The sequence below is a fragment of the Ursus maritimus genome, unplaced genomic scaffold (assembly GCF_017311325.1).
Source record: "Ursus maritimus isolate PB19 unplaced genomic scaffold, ASM1731132v1 scaffold_2, whole genome shotgun sequence".
Lineage (NCBI taxonomy): Eukaryota > Metazoa > Chordata > Mammalia > Carnivora > Ursidae > Ursus > Ursus maritimus.
In genome coordinates, this window is record NW_024424452.1 from 81,671,263 (window position 1) to 81,692,682 (window position 21,420).

At 37.6% G+C, this 21,420-nt stretch overlaps 1 protein-coding gene across 6 annotated transcripts in view; it reads left to right on the top strand.

The window, feature by feature from the left end:
- Nucleotides 1–21,420, top strand: part of RASAL2 (RAS protein activator like 2) — a 341,072-nt gene that overhangs the window by 296,834 nt on the left and 22,818 nt on the right. For 3 of the 6 annotated variants that reach the window (XM_008696769.2, XM_040636247.1, XM_008696743.2), the window contains exons 6-13: nucleotides 3,323–3,476; nucleotides 5,536–5,634; nucleotides 6,159–6,713; nucleotides 9,204–9,348; nucleotides 15,526–15,670; nucleotides 16,341–16,577; nucleotides 18,337–18,538; nucleotides 20,616–20,815. In XM_008696769.2, coding sequence (XP_008694991.1) covers nucleotides 3,323–3,476; nucleotides 5,536–5,634; nucleotides 6,159–6,713; nucleotides 9,204–9,348; nucleotides 15,526–15,670; nucleotides 16,341–16,577; nucleotides 18,337–18,538; nucleotides 20,616–20,815 — 1,737 coding nt within the window. Of the gene's footprint in view, nucleotides 1–1,042; nucleotides 1,501–3,322; nucleotides 3,477–5,535; nucleotides 5,635–6,158; nucleotides 6,714–9,203; nucleotides 9,349–15,525; nucleotides 15,671–16,340; nucleotides 16,578–18,336; nucleotides 18,539–20,615; nucleotides 20,816–21,420 lie in introns of those variants that run through there. The other 3 variants (XM_008696778.2, XM_008696750.2, XM_040636248.1) reach the window with 2 other exon arrangements.

Here is a 21,420-nt window from a genome sequence, read left to right on the forward strand (position 1 = left end):
GCAGCAGTTGGGAAGAGAACCCTGGCTAGCAGCCAAGGGATTCAGAAGGTCCACTTTTCAAGGCTGGGTTCCTTGATGAAGGCTGTTGTCAGACTGGACTGGGAAAAGTGGCTTTAAACTCAAATTATTCTCTCAGTAAACCCACATTCTACTTTATATTAGAGAAGTAAGCTGTAGTACCATACAGAGCTGTTAAAGCTCTCTAGTTAGCAGATCTAAGAAAAATCAATTCACATGAAGGTACAGGAGGAGGTAAACGTGATTTAGAGGGGACTTGAGTTACTAATGCTATTACATAGAAATATTTGCCCAGATAATACCTCCCCCCAACCTCAAGCCATTCCCAGGCTGCTTGATCTTCCTGTTTACTGTAACCCTGCTTCTCTGGGAATTACTTCTGTCTTCCCAGAGACTTTCTTCCCCATACAGGAAGGGCTTGCTTATTTATTCAGTAGTAATGTTGAACATACTGGTGACGTTGGTGTTCAGTTTATGGGTGTGAGGGTATAAGTATGTGTACACACACACATACGTGAACAATAGGAGATTGTGAACTATGTGTTAATAATTGCACTTTCAGTAACTAAGAGAAGTTTTGAATTCTGATTCCAGGTCTCTCTGTTGTAATATCTATTGATGGCTGCTTTTGGAAGTTAGACATGAGTATCAAAATGAAATTTGTTCAGCATTGGGAATACAGTGAATAAGAATTTTATCCAATTTTCTATTTTAAAACAGATCGTGTAATCCAGATAAGTTAATATAAAATAATACCTAGGAACATTAAACTACGGTAAACATGCAAAGGAAATAGAACAGATGTGAGAGAAAGATTGTTCTTGCAAGTGGGATGTAGCAAATACCTTCTAGTGGAGGACAGGGAATCACGGAGGAGGCGAGCCACAGCTCAGATGTGTCCCCGAGTGAAGAGATTCTCCTCCACCTGCAGAGTTGCCTCTGGCTTTTTCCTACAGCCTTTGACTTTGAGACTGTGAGTGGAAATGAGTAGGGACATTGCCATTCCTTCCTTCCTGTCTTAAAATGGTCATGTTCGCAGAGCACACTCCCGAGTCCTTCAAACCGCAGCTTCTCCCTGCTGCCTCCCAGCCCTGCTCTCCTTCTAGGTGGAGCACCATGGCAACAGGCCCAGCCTAGAGCCCAGAACCTTGTTTGTGTTACCTGAGGGGCTGGCTGGCTGCAGCCTGAGGAAGAGAAGAAGGAATATTACCGATCCTGCAGCCTCTTTGGAAGATGACTTCACGTTGTCTTGTTTGGGCTTCTGTTCGACTTCTATTGGAGACTTGAAATTACACCTGGAAACCGTTTATCCAAAGATGGTATCAGTCAGAGAAGGCAGCAGGGAAAGTCTGTTCTGTTGGTTCTTGTCTTCTAAGCAGAGTTGTTTTCTGAGGTAGTGCAGAAAGTGCCTCACGACGCCGGGACATGCGGCTCCGCTATGATTTGGGGTTGCGCTGCCAGGTGGCTGTACCATTGCTTCATGTAGGTAGGCATTTCTTTTGTTGAAAATGAAATTAATTTCTGCTTGAGAATATTTTCCTTGAGAATTTTCAAAATAAAAGTAAGCCCTTTGTCATACCTGCTTCAATTTCAAATAGGCCTTACTGTTTTCTATCGGGAGGCTCATTCCCAGAGCATGAGTGGCTTTTCCCTTCCAAACAACTCCTCCTGGGGAAAATGGGCTGGGATGATTGTTTTATAGGTATTTTAAAAACATTACAGTATCCTCTTAACTCCACTGGCTCCCTGTGAAACATACTGGGAAAGGTTATATGGTAATTATATGAAAGTAAAATTTTTTGTAGCCTTTAGTTATTTATAGTTGCGGTGCTGTGTTTGCAGTATATAACATGTCATTGTCTTATCCAAGAGAACAAAAGGAAAGAAGTGTCACCTTGTTATATTTTCATGTACAAAACATTCAGTGGCATTTGTCCCTTTTGTATGTGCTTTGTATTATCCATGGGAAATATAAATATTGGCTTTTTGACCTTAGAAAGGCGGCTGAGTATCAGAACACATGTTTTTCAGTGTAAACATTAAATGGTAGTTGTTTTTCATGTGTGTGGAAAGAATGAATGAATGCAAATTCTTACTGCTTGAGATGTTTCTTATTATATGGGGTCTGATGAAACAATGTGAGAATGGAAACAAAAGGNAAAGAGCAGCCTTTAGTGCTAGCTTCCTGTATCTCATTGTTGTGTAATGTAACTAAAAGCCGCTCTGATATTAATGTAGTTGTTTCAAGGAAATAAATGAAACTCCTTATTTAATGTGTTTTACAGAAACAAGTGTCTATACACAAGGCATTTCTTTTTATCCCTATTACGGGGTACTTCTACTCAAAACATATATATTTAATTCTGGGTGTTTTAGTCAATAAATTCAATAATTATTGAGTAAAACTGCTTGGCTATCCGGTTCTGGATCCAAGAATATTTTACTTTATATCTCTTGACTTTGTTAATCTTCCCAAGCTGGAAGGCAGCGAGGGACTAGCTCCTGTCATGACAGGAGTCATTCCCAACATTCCTTTTTAAACAACTGAGAAACAGAATCAGTCAGGATGCCTGAATGGTGTTGACAAAGATTTGTTCTTCTAGATGAGAGTTTGAACATTTCTTTGGAGGGTGGGAGGTTTCTTCAAGGCATTTTATTCTTTATTCATGTTTATACAGTAAAGCATGGATATGACCAAATGCTTGCCTGAAAAGAATTCCACATTGAGATGGAAATCAGATCTTTTGAAAGGCAGGGTCTTGTGCTGAAAAGTTTGGCTTTGACTCTGTCTGTGAGTGTGTTTATTCTGCCAAAGCAGAAAGAAACGGAATGAGGGTTCAGCCACTACTATTTTGTCAAGGAGAGAAGAAGTTCAAGCTATAACATGAAAAAAGGAGAAAGAAGTAAAACGTGTCTTTTGATAATACCTTTGCATGAAAAAAGAATATATAAGCTATCTTGAATAGTATATATTTCCTCATCTTCAAGATAGGAATGAGGATAAAAACAGTTTCTGTGGTGGAGCTTTTTGAACTCCCTTGAGATTGGTGAAGTTATAATATGTTTTTGTGTTGTACTGAAAAAAAAGTTTGTATATGTGTGTACACACACAAATATATATGCAGTTTATATGTGCCATGTAAGTATGGTTACTATTATTATTATGGATTAACTAGTAATTTGCTCCTTACTTACTTTTCCCTTAGGAATTTACCCATTTGTTGTTAGCCTCCAGCGCATTAATCCTTCATTTTCTTGTTGGCCAAGTAGTTACACTGTCTACAATATCTTTTTCTACTTTTAGGGCTCGTGGTCTGCCTAAACTAAAAGAGTCACGTTCCCATGAGTCCTTGCTGAGCCCTTGCAGCGCAGTGGAATGTCTGGATCTTGGCAGAGGAGAGCCTGTATCAGTGAAACCACTCCATAGTAGCATCCTTGGACAAGACTTCTGCTTTGAGGTAAAAAGCATAGAAAGAAGGAAGAGAGGTTAAGCACCAAACAGATTCTCTATCCAGTAATTTTATAATTTCATTACTGTGGTATCGATAATTTGATCATCTTAAGTGACTTCCAGTTGCTGAAAATTGCCTACTTATATGAAAAAAGTTGGAAATCTATTAATCTAATTATATTGGTCATTAAAGTTATTGATGATAGCTTTTCATTCCTTTTGGCCTAGTCTGCTTTCAGAATAAATGGGTTCTTATTATATTCTCGGCAGAGGTCACAAGCCTAACAATAACTTACTAAGTTAGTATTTTAATATTTTAGTTTTAATAAAGATATCACCCACTAGATTATTTTTCTCCTGAAAACCTAAGCCCCCAATTTTAATGATTCTTTGAGAAGATTGACCAAAACCATAATTTTTTTTTTTTAAGATTTTATTTATTTATCTGACAGAGAGAGACAGCCAGCGAGAGAGGGAACACAAGCAGGGGGAGTGAGAGAGGAAAAAGCAGGCTCCTAGCGGAGGAGCCTGATGTGGGGCTCGATCCCAGAATGCCAGGATCACGCCCTGAGCCGAAGGCAGACGCTTAATGACTGCGCCACCCAGGCGCCCCCAAAACCATAATTTTTCTAACTACAACCTGGGCAGTTCAAGATCCGAGACTGTGTCTTATTTATTTTTGTAATCCCCTGCACACAGCCCAGTCCCTGGCACATCGTGGGTGCCTAATTTCTTGAATGAATAAATTGCTCTTCACCAATAAATTATGACCATCACTTTTTATAAGGTAATTTCTCCCTCCCAAATTAAATGTACACAATTGACGATTTGTATTTTAAAGTTTAAAACTATATATATCCACATATACATACATATATATATATCATATTACATATATTACATACATATATGTATGTGTGTATGTATATTGTTAGGGTTAAGATTTGATTAAATAACAGGAACTTACTAAGTAACTAATAGGAATCCTGTGATAGATGGTGTAGAAGTTGAAAGGGGTTTGATTCCTGTTCTTATGGATCTACCCTGTCCAACAGTATAATGCTAGCCAAATATGTAATCTAAAAATCTGAAATTTTATTAAACCCAAGTAGCATCATTTTAACATGTAACTAATATAAAATTATCAATGAGCTTTTTTACATCCTTTTTTAAAATTTTTTAAGCTAAGTCTTCAAAAGCTGATGTGTATTTTACATTTACAATACATCTCATTTTGGACTAGCTGCATTTCAGGTGTTCACTAGCCACCCGTGGCTAGTAGCTACCATACTGAACAGTATACATAATCTGCTCTGATTCACTAGGTTATAACTGTAGATTGAGTTAATATGTGAGCACACTTGAACTATTTGAACAGGTCATTTATTGGTGTTCTTTTTTCACAAAAGTCACACGGATTTTCCCGTATTTGTGGAACTCAGTTCAACAGGCTGTATACCAGGCCCAGTGTGAGGTGCTAGGTATATAGAGAGCATAGTTCATTTTTAAAGGACAACAATAATAGTGGTCAATAACTGGAAATGAACAAGCTGGTTGCCTAGTGAAGGAGAAATGGGTTCCAAAGACATTACTTCAGTACTGCTGAATCTTCTCACTTGCATGGAGTACCTTTTCAGTAATATTATAGTGAAGGCAGTTCCAAGAAATTTGACAAGTTATTTTAGAGGCTCTCTTGCATTTTCAGTTATTTTTTTGTTAACTCAGGATTGAGCATATTTGTTGGCAAGTATTTTAAGATGTGGCCTGGAAGGGTTTTAATTTTGACCTTTCCAAACCAAAGACCAGTTTTAGGTTCCTCCCCTGAATTCTCAATGGCTTTTGTCCTCCTACCTGGAGTTGCATGTGGCTGCTTCGTTCATGAGAGAACAGAAAGCAGACGTAAATGCAGACTAGTGCTGTCCCAGGACCACCACGTAGCATTTCGGGGTTGTGTGTGATGGTTTAGGTTCATAGCATATTCCTAACTCATTAATGATAGAATTATGAAGATAGAGCCCCCAAACCTTATGTTTCCTTTTCCTTATCCTCTAATCTTTATGTTGAAGGTTACATACTTAAGTGGAAGCAAATGCTTCAGCTGTAACTCCGCTTCAGAGAGAGATAAGTGGATGGAAAACCTTCGTAGGACCGTTCAACCAAATAAGGTAATAGTGGCTCTGAGAATCTAAAAAATGGATAACTCTTGATAGACGGTAAATGCGGCAATCACACCTTAATTTTTATTTACATGTTATGCCATTTTACACTCAAAATAATCTTATTGCAGATATTGTGATTTTACCAGTGGGGGTAAGAAAACTCAGAAGTTCCATGATGTGCCCAGGTCAGAAGCTGGTGCATGACAGAAGTAGGAGTAGAACACTAGTTTCTTAACTACTTCTCTCTTCTTTTATTTGCAGAAACTGGCCCATTTGCCACTAGGCTGGCTATATTAGAACTGACATTACAGGATGATACTTTTTTTAACCCAATTGACTGTATGAGTCTAAAATTCTGATATCTTCTTATTTAGACCTTGCTATTTTCTCGAACAAAGAGAAAGCAATCCCTTTCATTATTTAATGACTACCCTTAATAAAGTGCCTGGTCAGTATCACCTACTTTAAAAGGAAAATGTTGTTTTTCTGGGACTTCAGTTTTCCCACTAGACTTTGTTGCTTTTTTATAGGACAATTGCAGACGAGCTGAAAATGTTCTTCGTTTATGGATCATTGAAGCCAAGGACCTTGCCCCTAAAAAGAAATATTTCTGTGAACTGTGCCTTGATGATACCCTCTTTGCTCGTACAACCAGCAAGACCAAAGCAGATAATATTTTCTGGGGCGAACATTTTGAATTCTACAGCCTTCCACCTCTTCATAGCATCACAGTTCACATTTATAAAGATGTGGAAAAAAAGAAAAAAAAAGACAAGAATAATTACGTAGGGCTAGTCAACATTCCCACTGCCAGTGTGACTGGTCGCCAATTTGTAGAAAAGTGGTATCCAGTGAGTACCCCTACACCCAACAAAGGAAAGACAGGAGGTCCTTCTATTCGGATTAAATCACGTTTCCAAACTATCACCATTCTGCCTATGGAGCAATACAAAGAATTTGCAGAATTCGTCACCAGCAACTATACCATGCTGTGTTCTGTCCTTGAACCAGTGATTAGTGTGAGAAATAAAGAGGAGTTGGCCTGTGCCTTAGTGCACATTCTTCAAAGTACTGGCAGAGCCAAGGTAAGTGAAGAAGGAGGGTTGAGTTACCCAAAATCTCTTCCCTACCTTTTATGAAGAAGTATATATACTATGTTTCATGTAGAGATCCAGATTGGAGAAGTATGCTTTACTATTGGTTAAAAAAAAAAAAAATTAGGAAGGAAGCCTATTAGTAGTAGTAGAAGATCCAGGGATTGGGGATTATAAAACAAAGAAGTAACATGGAGAAACCAGCAGATATTTATTTAAAGTCCATTTGCATGAAACATAGATACCAGGGCTAGCTCTTTATTGTCTGACAGAACAAATGGTACGGTTGGCGTCCTAATCCCACAGTGTGTTCAAGATTATCTGTAGTTCCAGAGTGTGCTGAATGATGGTTATACCCCCACTGTATTTTAAGTTAAGATTAACTGATGACTCTATTCCCTAGTCACAGAAGGAGGTAGTCCAGAAGCATGGTAGGCATCGACAGGAGTCTTCATGGAATTAAAATACCAAGGGATATTGATTAGTAGCTGTTACGTGATAGTCTTAACCTCATTTCATCTTGAATAGAAGTAAAAATTCAGGAAGATGGAAAAAGAGAAATATGCTAATTATATGAAGAAAACCAACTGATAGTCTTTGATCAGCCTAAACTATGGTAATTACCATCTCTGTGAGGCATATTCGCTAGGCTGAGTCTTCATTGTATTGTATACAAATGGATCATGGTAAAATTGTATTTTCGATCTGGGGTTCACAGCTAGAATAATTTATTTAGAACGAAACAATAAAAGTAAGTTCTTTTAAGATTTCTTGATACAAATCAGAATAATATATCAGTTTATTCAATATACAGTCTCTTATCTAACTGCCTTCCTACTGATTATCATTTTTGTAGTTGAATGTTCTGATAATAATTTTGAGTTTTCTAGTCTTACAATTGCATACGAGTTTGGGGTGAGGTGCCATTGAAATTTGGAATTTCATCTTTGAAATTGTATGGATGTGTTCATTCTGTTCTTCCATTGCTTAAGGTTCTATATATATATAGAGAGAGAAATCTTGATATATATATATATGTGTGTGTGTGTGTGTGTGTATATATATATATCTTGATATATATATAAATATATGTATTTTTTGATACATATATATATACACACACGCATGCACACACATACATGTATAGAGAGAGGGGATGTTTTTAACAACTCTATTGAGGTACAGTTTATATACAATACACCCATTTTAAGTGGAAGGTGCAATGAGTTTTGACATATTATGCACCCATGGAAACTACAACAGTCAAAATACAGAATGTTACCATCACCCCCATAAGTTTCCTCCTGTTCCTTAGCACATGAGTTGTAATAATGATTCCTACATTGGTAACTCTTACTTTGTTGAGCTGCCCCAGAGTAAATCCCATTAATGTTCAAAATGCTTAATTTAAAGTAAAAGTAAATTAGCATATTTCCTTTGTTTTGGGTTTTGGAGACTTTGAAATAGCCAATGAATATATAAAATTCCAAATATGATTTTACTACGTTTAAACTAAACAATAAACATTGAATTTTACATCAAATTAATCTGTAAGACTATTGAGAAATGAACCAGCTATTCCTTAAAGGCTTTATTTCTCCTTATGCCTTTTTTCTGGATGGGTAGATGGATGGAGCTAGATAGATAGACAGACAGATAATCAGCCTACAAAATAATTCAAGTGTTAAGTTTAAGAAATTCCATGTTGACACCATGGACCAATTTATAACTATATATATTGAATACCTAATATGTACCAGAAACTGTTAAATGCTGAAGATCTAGAAATGACTAAAAATAGACACTGTCTTTGGCCTCACGGGGTTTACAGTCTTCTGGGGAAAACAGATAAAATAATCAAGTACTTACAGAAATAAATGTGTGATTACAGTGAGAAATGCAGAGGGAAAAAAGATATATATGGCACTATGAGAGTGGGGAGTAGGAGACCTGACTGATGCTGGTTCAGAGAAGGCTTCACTGAGGAAATGAGGTACAAACTAGGATCCAAAGAATTTGAGGAATTAACTCCATGACAGTGAGGCCAGGAGTGAAGCAGAACTGGGAACAGCACTTGCAGAAGCTTTGTGGCAAATAGACAGGATCATGTGTTAGAAGGGGCTTGGTATTATTTGACGGCCTAAAGAGAAGCCCCTTGAGGCTGGAATGGAATGCAGAGCGAATGGCATACGAGGAGGCTGGGGAGGTGGACAGAAACCAGAACATACAGGGACTCGTGGGCCACATGCAGAAGTATGATCTTTATCAAAAGTGTGATGGAAAACCTTTGAAGGAATTTTAAACTTAGGGCTGGTGATACCTAAGCCAGCCCTAAGTTTAAATTGACTTCCTTCTTACAGATGAATCAGGCAGCTTTAGTTTGAAAGCAGCATTCTCAGGATGTCTGATATTTCATCAGATTCTTGTAACCTATATTATTTTTTCATTTACTTTGTGCCTGATTGAACATTTTTCTACCAGGATTTTCTCACTGACTTGGTGATGTCTGAGGTGGATCGCTGTGGAGAGCATGACGTCTTGATCTTCAGAGAGAACACCATTGCCACCAAATCCATTGAGGAGTACCTCAAGTTGGTGGGACAACAGTATCTTCACGATGCATTGGGTATGGAGAAGAAACACATTGTTTTCTTTGCCTTTCAGTTTTGTTATTTCACTCTCATAGGACAAACAAATTGAGCTCAAATTCAGCATGTTACTTAGTTCTAGCTGACTAGAGTGTTAAAGTTTGAGTTTCAGCTGTAAGTCTCTGTAGTACTCACAAGTGGTACTGCTTGATAACGCGTTGATTTATTCCAATAAGTACAGAAAGAGAAAGCTCATCAGCATGTTCAGCTACCTGCCAGGGCTCTCAAGATCCTGACGCTAAGATACACAATATGAGTGGATGTTGCTACTAGATCTGAGGGTACCTGTTTCCCCCAAAGTGTTGATTATTTACATTATGATATAAATATATTACCTAAATCTTGAAAGTTTTAATATTTGTTAACATGCATCAAAAGTTAAAAAACTCTTGCCATGGGGCGCCTGGGTTAAGCGGCTGCCTTCAGCTCAGGTCATGATGCCAGGGTCCTGGGATCGAGCCCCACATCAGGATCCCTGCTCAGCAGGGAGCCTCCTTCTCCCCCTCCCTCTGCTTGCCGCTCTGCCTACCTGTGTGCTCTCTCTCTCTCTCTGTCAAGTAAATAAATAAAATCTTTAAAAACAAACAAATCTCTTGCCAGTTCCCACAACTCCCAATTTCTGCCTTCAAGCTCTCTAGAATTTTTAATAATTACTACATTTTGCCCAATCAGTAGTTCTTGCTGACTAGGCCGCTCACCTGGAATTCCAGATCTGGTCATGAAATTCGGCATTACAGCCACTAGAGTAAGGCACTGTGCTGGGTGACGTACATCATGATAAAGCAGACGCCGAGTTTCTTGAAGAACATAGTCATTTCTTTTATCTTCATACCCCCAGTACTTCCCAAAGAATGTAGAGCTGCACCATCATACACAAACGTAATGTGAGTCACATGTGAGTAATTTAAATTTCCTAGTCGTCACAGTATAAAAGAGGTAAAGAGAAACAGGTAAAATTAATTTTAATAACATTATAGTTAACCCAATATATCCAAATATTATTTAGCAGGTTATCAATATAAAAATTATTAGTGAGGCATAGTACTTTTTTTCATGCTAACTCTTTAAAATTTGGTATTTTGCATTCGTTACACATTCCAGTTTGTGCTAGCCACATTTCAAGTGCTCAGTAGTCACACGTGACAATCAAGAGTAGACAGTAAGTTATGTTGAATAAATGGAGAGATTTTTGCCCTCAAGGAGTTTATAAGATAGGGAGATAAGAAAGATAAGGATATCCCTATAACGAAAAAAAGAGAGAGAGAGATTCTGTGCTTTTTCAAAGAATTAAATAAATTAATTCTAGCTGACAGAATTATGGAATTTCCCATGTAAGATACATAAACAGTGTGTGTGTAGCTTGAAGAGTAGAAAGGTTATATAAAAACAGATATCGGACAAGGGAAGTAGTAGGAATTGGCATAGGGGAAAGAACCACACGGGAAAAAAGGCATGAATGTATGAGAGAACCAGGCATGTATGAAATAAAATTAATGAGCTGAAAAATGAAATAGACAAGTCAACAACAACAAAAAAGATTAGAGAAACAATGAGAACCAGTTTGTTGAGAGCCTTGAATGCCAGGCTGAGGAGTTTAGATTTTACAGTAATCACTTGGTGAGCCACTTCAAGTTTTGAGCAGGGTATTTTCAATAGAATTAGTTTAACAAAAGGATTAAAATGTGTTGGTGAAGAAAGTGACTGAAAAAGAAGCCATTGTAAGAAGGAAGGCAAGAAATCAGGAGCCTCTGAATGATGCGATCACCAAGAGTAAGTAAGAGGAAAGGGGAATCTGAGAAACACTAAAGAAGTTGAGCTGATGGGACATGGCAACTTGTCAGTTTGTGAGAATGGGCCAGGGTGAGGGGTGGAGACTGATATTATAATGAATGTTGGGCCTTGAGTTACTAGAAGGATGATGAGATTCTCGACAGAAATAACATAGAAGTAGTAGGCTTGAAAGATGGAAAGTGATATTTCCACTTCGTGGGTATTCAGTTTGAAGTTCTGGTAGAAAATCCCAGGGGATTCTAGGTGAGAAATCCCAAGACATCTTTCTAGGTGTCTCTTGGAAATTTAGGACTGAGTTACCCATATGGAGGGATAAATGAAGCTACAGATCTTACAGTGCACCTGGGTTTATGATATAGATGGAAGGAAGAAGAGGAAACAGGGAAGTGATCACAAAGAGAAAGCACGTGTCCACACATGCAAACTAAGCAAGAAAACCAAGAAAATACTGAATCCTAGACACCAAAAGAGAAGAAAGCATTGATAAAGTCAGAGATTGAGGAAGACAGAGATTAAAAAGAAAAAAATGGTTATTGCATTTGGCAACCTAAAGATCACTAATGGTGGCTGGGACTGCTATCAGGAGGACCGGAACTGGGTTGTACGGGGTAAAATGTGAATGACTGCTCAAGAAATAGGCCCACTGTGTTTACATGAAGTGGATTCACTGTAGTAGCGATTAATTCCTACTCTGCAGAAGTAAATTTCAGGTCTTCCTGCTTACTAGCTTCATATTCTTTTCTCTAAGTCGTGTGCTTTAGTTTAAGATCTAGTGGGAAGTTGTAAGAATGGTGAAAATGGATTTTCGTTGATATTGGGAAAGGTACAGAGAGGTTCATAGTCTCGCCTAAAGAGCTTATTACAGTCATATCCTAAAGTATACCTCATGGCTTGCTTTAATGATTTATACTGCCTTATAAAAGGCAATGATGACGCATCTCAAACCATAGTCTCCATTCTGTGGACATAGGGGTAAATATGTGTTGACTACCTACTTCTTAAAAATCAAAATCTATATTCTGCCATTCAGTGTACTAATAAACTGGATTTCCAAATAAATAATTTCCAAAGTGAAAAGTAGATGTGAGTGCTTTGATAGGACAGAGAATAATTAAATAGCTGATGGGCTAAATGAGACATGAAAATTCAGTGAGCATGAGAAGAAACTCAAATAACCCCCCATAGATCTCTGTTACCGTATTTATAACCCAAGAGCAAGGACCAGGGTAGTGAAAATGGCTGCTGCTTCCAAGAGCATAAAAAAAGTTACTTGATAGGATGCTTCAGGTCGGAGACTCTACTGCCTTCTTCCCGCTTGACTTCACACATTTCTAGTTAGACGTAACATCCTAGATGCTCAATGGCTAATTTTTCTCCTATATTTTACTTTTATGACAGAAACTCTCTTTTGAAGACAACTTACAGAGTGTGTCTTGGAGCCACTGTAAATTCAGATTTATTTTATATGGTTCGAGATGGTAATGTGATTTTTCAAATAGTAACCCTGAAAAACTACACAATTTTCAGTTACCTGAGAAAAATTCAATTATTTTAATATGAAACTGTACTTACTGTGGTAGGAGCCTTTAATACTACAATTGAGGAAGGCTTTATAATAATTATTATATAAAGAGGCTTCACAGTGAAGTCTCAGTAAACCAAAAAATTAATAAGGACAGCCGAGCACTCAGAATAATTAAAGTTTAGTTATATTTCATACACTTTGGGCAAAAAAAAATAGATGCTGTTTCCAGGCTGCCTGAAGAATTCTCAGAGAAAATATAGTTAAAAGTTGCCAGTTCGGGCACCTAGGTGACTCATTTGGTTAAGCGTCTGCCTTCCGCTCAGGTCATGATCTCAGGGTCTGGGATTGAGTCCCGCATCGGGCCCTCAAGCCTTCCTCCCTCCCTTCCTCCCTCCCTTCCTTCCTTCCTTCCTCCCTCCCTTCCTCCATTCCTTCCTCCCTTCCTCCCTCTGCTTCTCTCTCTCTGTGTCAAATAAATAAATTAAATCTTTTAAAAAACGTTACCAGCTATGTTGCACAGTATTTATCTTGGTTAAAACAGTATTATTTACTGTACAGACCCCACCTCACACTTAAAGCTTCCACCTGTTAACCCCTTTACCTCTCTGACTGAAATCAGACTGCATGTTGATGTCTGTGACACATAGGACATATCATCAGTGAGATCTAGAAAAGCCCCTAAAGAGGCCTGATTTCCATCCTTGGTGGCAGAGGCAAATTTTTTTTTTTTTTTTTTTTTTTTTTAGCAATAATATGGCCAGATCTATTGACTTATTTCTACACATCTGTTTAAATGCTAGATAGTAATGAGTTAATGATTTACATAGAAAACATGCCATAGAATCTATTCTAGGCACAAACTTACATTTAAACAGTATAGCGAGCACCCCTTTGGCTCAGATCTTTTTCAAAGCCAAGAGAGCAAATGCAAATGGATTACTGAATCTGTCTTGATTTTTGATCAAGTAAGCAGCTTCTAGGCATAAATCTATAAAAAGCTCACCTTTCAATGTGGTATCTTTCACATTATCAGACAGGTTTATAGTTTCAAAAATGAAAATAATTTTCTCAGTTTTGAAGGTATTTTAAATATATCATAATTGGGTTAAAAAAAGTCTTTAGACAATTAATTTACTTCTGGACACTTGCATTATTTGGCTCTTGAAGAATAAAAAGCAATTCTTAAAATTTATTAGTCATGTATTAATATTAGTATTGTTTCCTTAGACTAGATAAAACCTTAAGGAACTCACTAAACAGAATATTAATGATAAAATTTAGAAGTGGGCTAACTTTTATATGGAATATTTGACACTGATGAGGTTTAAATTTACTGTAAATGAGGTAAATTATGTGGAAGCGCATAGCATAAGGACATTGAGAACATTTCAAATACAAATCTTGTGAGAAGTGGTAAATATTTTTGCTTGAGTCATTTTGCTTCATGAAAAATTATTTTCCAATTGTATAGTTGTGCATATAAGTGCTTATTGTGTGGAGTCCCTACCAAGTGCCGGCCACCGTATCAGCTACTTCTCACACATTCTTTCTGATCCTCGCCGCAGCTCTATAGGGTGGGAGTTATTAACGCCATTTTACAAATAAGGTAGCTGAAACTCAGACTATTTAAGGGACTTTTCAAGGCCCCCCAGCAATTAAGTGATTTGATCCTAGATCTGTCTGGCTCCAAAACGTTCACTTCTTCCGTGTACTAATTTCCTATTCTCCAAGCATTTTTCTTCCAAATAATCACTTTCCGACCTCTCTTATAGCTATTTTGTAAAATCTTTCACTTACGTCACTACTAACCCTTTTAATAGAAAATGCTCCACGTGTTGCTGCTGCTGCTACTTAATTTTGCAGAAATTTTTGTTCACTTCCGTGAAATTTGTTAGAACTAAGCTGAACCTCGAGAGATATAAGCAGATTTGAAAGGATCGTTGCAAAATCGAGCCCTCTGTTGTATAAAGACCTATAAAAACCCAACAATACATACTGTCATCTCTGATAAATATTGAGCATCCACAGTGCTTTGGGAGCTATTAATAGGCTGGAAATTCAAACATGAATCGAAGCTGGCCTCCGACCCCCAAGATGTGGGGTTCACATCCCAGAGACGTGAACGTGAGACAGACATGTGAACAAATAATCACGAAACAGTGTGAGACATGGAACACTAGAACCTACACACTGCATAGTGTATAGTGGAGGGTAAGCAGGGAAGGTAAGGGTTTGTTCTTTAGGAAATATGGGCATATCTCTGTAGAGGATGGGATATATGAACAGTGCCTCAAAACTCAACTTATTTGGACAAATATTATATAAAGAATTTTGTGCTAAGTTGAATGCCCCCTTCACAAGAGATAAGCCTAGAGACCCTTACTCGAATCTAAGTTTGGCACCAGCTTTAGCACTAAAAACCTTAGGTGGGCTGTTGAATCAAGGTTGGGTTCTTTTTTCTTCTAAAACAGTAACATTATTCACCCTGGTAGAAGGGCCTTATAACAAATAATGAGTTCCTGCTAATAAAATATATTTGTGGTTTTAGATAATAGATTTAAAATTATATCATTGTTTAAAGTAGTATCATTATTATTTTTATAAATACCATGATGGTGACGTTAGTGATTGCAGTTTTTCCACTTCCAGGATGAGGAAAATAAACATGTATATAGGAGGTAGTAACCCTTGGGTTCTAAAGCAGTAACAATCCTTTGTGCTCTCCATGTCAGGTCTCAGAAATTCCCATTCTGCGTTAAGGACAGAAATCCGAAATCCTTTTATTCTGTTCAGGAGGACACTATTCATAGTTATACTGTCACCTTCTCTCTTCAAACAGGGGAGTTCATCAAAGCTTTGTACGAGTCGGATGAGAACTGTGAAGTGGATCCCAGCAAGTGTTCCTCTAGTGAACTGATAGACCATCAGAGCAACCTGAAGATGTGCTGTGAGCTGGCTTTCTGCAAGATCATCAACTCCTACTGGTGAGCCAGAGTCAGTGCTCAGCCCCTGCTTAGGGAACTGGCATTTTCCATGCAGAGGTCATCGCAGTGTTAACCGTCACATTTCTCAACCAAAGGAAGGGCTTGGGGGAAGATGGGAGGTTTTCCTGATAGTGTCCTCTCTAAATCCAAATCTCCATCATAAGCAGCAGTACCTGTGAACTGACTATCTACATAAATACAATATTTCCCCAGAATATTAGCACCACATCCTCTAATACCAAAAGTATTTCAATGGCTTTCTAAAATATTTACTAGTGTTAAACAGTTGTGTTAATGGTTTTTGCATTGCTCCAACCCCAGCAACTGGTGAGATTTTGGAAGAGTTTTGATGAACACTCTTTAGAGAGATTATGGTAAGCTCTATTAAACCAGATGGTTTAGTCAGGAGCCTCATGCCATTTTCCCACTTCGCAAAACTAAATTTACACTAATCCCTGAGTTTTGTAGCTTTGGGTTTCCAGTCTCCATCTGGACTTTTGTCAGTTTTCCACCAACTCTAAGCCATGAATCAGGCAGAATTCTCTCTGCTAGGCTCTCTGCTTAGCCTGGCTCTAGCACAGAGGCATGTTGGGCCAGAGTGGGATCACTTGTGTTTTCGTGGGTTGTGGTACTTTTATCTTTAAAGGTTTGATCTTTTTTCCTTCCCCAGTGTTTTCCCTCGTGAGTTGAAAGAAGTGTTTGCATCATGGAAGCAGCAGTGCCTGAACCGTGGCAAGCAGGACATCAGTGAGCGGCTCATCAGTGCCTCATTATTTCTCCGTTTCCTGTGCCCCGCCATCATGTCTCCCAGTCTCTTCAACCTTATGCAGGAGTATCCTGATGACCGCACATCTCGCACCCTGACTCTGATTGCCAAGGTCATTCAGAACCTGGCTAACTTTGCCAAGTAGGTATCACTACCATAAGCACTTTTTAAAAACGTTTTAAAAAATACGAGTCACCTAAAATTTGGTTGGGGGTGGGTAGCCTCATCACTCATATTACAAGATTTTCTTTGTGGTGGTATTAAAAATAAAGAGAAAAGAAGGAAGCAGCTTAAATATTCACTTTATAGGAGTGGTTAAATAACCCATGGTATGTGCATTCAGGAGAATATTTGTAGCTACCACAGTGTTCATAAAAAATATCCAGTAATATGGAAAATGATGAAGATATAATTATACTAAATGAAAAGTGCTATTAAAAACTTTAGAAAAAAAGAAAAAGGATACTAGAAAATACATATGCTGTTATTCCAGAAATATGTTAATACAAAAACCTAAGTAAAAAAACCATCTGACAAACTCAATGTTTACATTATCTAAGACAATTAACCTGGCCCCTTCAGAAAAAGTCAATGTCATGAAAAATTGAAAAGATGGAGAGGGACTGTTCTAGATTTTAAAACACTGCAATGCTTGAATCTTAATTGGATCTGAATTGGAAAAAAAAATCTATAAAAGTCATTTTGGGGACAATTAAATGTGGACTATATATAAGATGATTTATGGATAATGTTTTTTAAAAGTTTTAGTGTGATAATGGCATTGGTTTATGTAAGAGATATTCCTTATTTTGGAAAAATGGGTGCTAATGTATTTAGAGTTTATGTCTGCAACTTAGTTTAAAATGGTTCAGCCAAAAAAAAGTGTATGGAAGAGAGAGAAAGTGAAAGTAAACTTGGCAAAATGTTAACAGTTGGTTAATGTAGACAAATGCATATGGTAGTTTGTTATATAGTCTTTCAACTTTTCTATAGATTTAAAATTTTTGAAAGGAGTTTAGGAAACCTTTGGGGAGGAAATGCACTTGAATTGTAAACAGTGGGTATGTTTGGGTGGCAGATTGTGTCCACTCACACCTTTTTCTTGCCACTTTTCATTGTTTCTACAAAGACAAGATTCTCTATTAGCAGTGTATTGAAGGAAAAAATTAGAACTTCAGTGAGACAGATTGTTTTCTAGTATAAATAGTGGCTTTTTAGAAGTGCAGTATTTTAACTTTGTGTACCCTATTTAGAGCCAACACAGAAGTAGACATATTTACCCATATTTGAGTTAATTCTGGTAAAAATTATTTCTAGTTTATTTTGGAAGAAGTTTCTGGGCTTAAGCAAGGCCCTGAAGATACCTAGAATTTAGATAGACAAAGAAGAGAAGTTCTCCTCTAGCGAAAATAAATAGCATGAGCAAAGGCTTGGAGAAGCAGCATCTATTTGGGAGACTCTGAAGAAGCTAGCAATATTGAAGGTTTATACTGATGAGCATTTGGTAGGCAAATGAAGGTTATTTACAGAGAGCTTTAAATACCAGAAAAAAAAAGAGATTTAGCTTTAGCCAACAGAGAATAGAAAGCTATGCAACGTGTTTGAGTTTTACATCAGTATTAAGAAAGTATGTTTTGCATTTATCCCTTACAGATTATAAATTAGTCACCTCCCCAACATAAAAATAAAAAATTGGGCATGCGATGAGATGAGCATTGGGTGTTAATAGCAACTGATGAATCATTGAACACTACATCTGAAACTAATACGTACTATATGTTGGCTAATTGAATTTAAATTAAAAATAAATAAATAAATAATTTAAAGCTCAGTGTAAAGTCAGTTCAAACATCTCTTTTCCTGAATGTGTCCTCTCCCATTTTCTCTCCCTCTACTTCAGATTTGGTAACAAAGAAGAATACATGGCATTCATGAATGATTTTTTAGAACATGAATGGGGTGGAATGAAGCGCTTTCTTTTGGAGATCTCTAATCCAGACACCATCTCAAACACCCCAGGCTTTGATGGTTACATTGATCTGGGCCGAGAGCTTTCAGTTTTGCATTCCTTACTGTGGGAAGTAGTTTCCCAGCTTGATAAGGTAAAGTAGGCTGGAAGCATAATGGAAGATGGGAGTTAGAGAACCTTAATGTACCTGAATTCTGAAGGGTGCTTTCTGCTAGTTGAAAGCAACCTTTTGTGCTAGAAGTCTGGGAGTAAATAGTTTTCAATTCTGAGTAAAAATATGTGCCCTGCAAACCAAGAAATTCTAGAAGGCCGTGAAGTTATTAACCTATATTTTTAAGTAATTATCTGAATTAATGGAGTATATACTTCTATAAATAAATATATGTATAGAACATTGTATAGAACATGTCTAAAAACTTGCCTAGAAACTAACATCAAACATTGCTAAATGCAGATATATTTGTATATAGCAGGATGAGATGATGAAACCTCATATAATAATTCTAACAGAAGTGTGGACTTAGAAAAATACTGAGATTATCATGTTTAATTAGTTTTACCCATCAGACTTTTTTTTTATTATGCAAGTCAGAGGGTTCAATATAACTATTAGTACTACTGAGTTACATGGGATCTGAAAATTCTGTTTTCTTTCTCTACAGACGTGACTTTAAAAAACAGAAAATACTACTTTTAATCATTTATTTTCTGAGTATAAGCTAAGAACTTTATTATATATTAATTAATAACTAAATATATACCATGCCAATCATTTTCTTCCTTCTGGAATTTTTCAAAGAAAAATAGAATTTGTAATGGAAAGTAGTCTTAGACTTTAGCTAGGTTTATCACAATAATTATTTATTAATGTTTTTGTTTGCTACAGGTACTTCATAAATAGGTGTGGTGGTATGTTAGAATAACTTCAAAAGACAAAGTTATTTTTTTGTGATAAGAATGTATTTGTTTTCCTCCATTTTCCTATTATCCTTAACAATGTTGTACCAATAAAATGGGGGGAGTTAAACCTATTAGTAAAGACCACTTTCCTGAGGCAATGTAAATGGTAGGGTGTCCTACCATTTGTAAAATAATAAACTGTTTCGTATTCTTGAGGACCCCTTCTTCACTTGTAGAAATGCTAGCTAGACTTTGAGTTGCAGCTGTGCTGAGGGTAAATTTTTTGAATATGAATCATAGCCCAAGAAAGTTGAGCAAGTAAAGGCTGTTTTTTGTGGCATTTGGGCAGCCACTCTACCCATCTGAGCAGAGTTGAAGAGTCTCAATTGTGGAGAAGACACAGGAGACCCAGAGGCAGCCGTGTAAAGCTGCCCTAGGGGTGAGGAGTCCCATAAGACTCCATGAGAATAAGAATTCCCCAAAGAAAAAAATGATTGAGATGGATAAAGCCAGTACTACAAAGTGACTCTTTGTCGAATAACCGCATCAGTGGTGTGCGGGTACAGTCTTGTGAAATAGGCCTGGTTGATTTAGGGTCAAGGCCTTTTTAACAGGCTTTGCTATGTAAACATCCCTTCTCCTTTTTAATCTGTGTTTGGTTCTGGGAACCAGGAGTAAATCTTAGACACATCCCATAGAAAAAGTTTACCTGATTTTGCTGCTTAAAAAAGATTGTCTTGCTGATGCAAACCCAGTTGACAATAGGTCAGAGTCCCCAAAAGTAAATGGGATAGTGGATGGCAATATCAACTGTGTGCCCTGCAGTGCTCCGGACCCCTGAATGCAACACCTTCTTGTATGTTGGCATGCATTTCTTTTCTCACACGATGCCTTTTCTTTGGAAGTTTCATCACACTAGCCAATCCTCTGGTCTTGAAGTCCTTTGGTTAGAAGGTGTTTGGTTCTTCCCCTACCCACCACCCCCCACCTTGATCTACCAGCCTCCTGAAGATTTAGTTTGCTTTGCATGCCTATTTTAGTTGGAATGGCAATAGTTTGGTTGTTTTGAGCATGTCTTTTAATTTTTATTTGCATAATCCTAATTTCTATTTCCTTTCTTTCCTCGATGTCTGCTGCACCTTGTTTCGCCTCCTCCATTCATCTCGACGCCATGGTTCTGCTGCTCCATAACAATGCACTCCCATATGCAAACACCTACCCTTCCCTCCAACCTGCACCCCTCCATCAATGGGCATCGCTGTCCCAAAAACAATCCTTGGTGGATGTCGCAATGCTTATTATCCAATTAGGGTGAAAATTCCTTCCTACAGGCGACCGTGGCAAAATTGGGACCTCTCCCTCGCGTTCTTGCTGATATTACCAAGTCTCTGACTAATCCTACGCCAATACAGCAGCAACTGAGACGCTTCACTGAGCATAACTCCAGTCCAAATGTCAGTGGAAGCCTCTCCTCTGGCCTGCAGAAAATATTTGAAGACCCCACTGACAGGTATGAAAGAGAGAATTGAAGCTGTTGTTTCAGAGAGAGATAATACTTAGAGATTTGGCAGAAATCTCTTTAGCTTATTGTTGAATTTATAACCTGAAAGTCATGATCAATTGGAAAGAATCATCTGACCTGAGATAAATCCAGGTGTTTGTCATAAAAATATGCAAGATCTAGGATACTTATTTTCTAGAATGATATTGTAGAGTTATATTCAACAAACATTTAAAAAAAACCTAGGTCCTGCTTGATGGAAGATTAAGAGCTCTATGAAATTTATATTTTCAAAAATTCTAGCACTCAAAAATCTAGAGAACCTCAGTTAACATCATTTTATAGCTGGCTGTGTCAGCTGGATAGGTAGATACAATGTTGATGCTTAGACCGACTCTCTTTTCTGGATTGGCCAGACTTGCGCCTTTAGCAGGGACCCTTTGGTTGTACTCACGGCACTGCCACCTCTTGAAAGTTTAGACAGAATCAATTAACTGTGAATTGGAATACCTCGGGAGGGTTTAAAATCAAACTAGGAAATGACTGGAATTCTAGTAAAAATCGAAGGCAGTGATGAAGTGGTATACACAGATGTCACTCCCTACCTTTGGAGA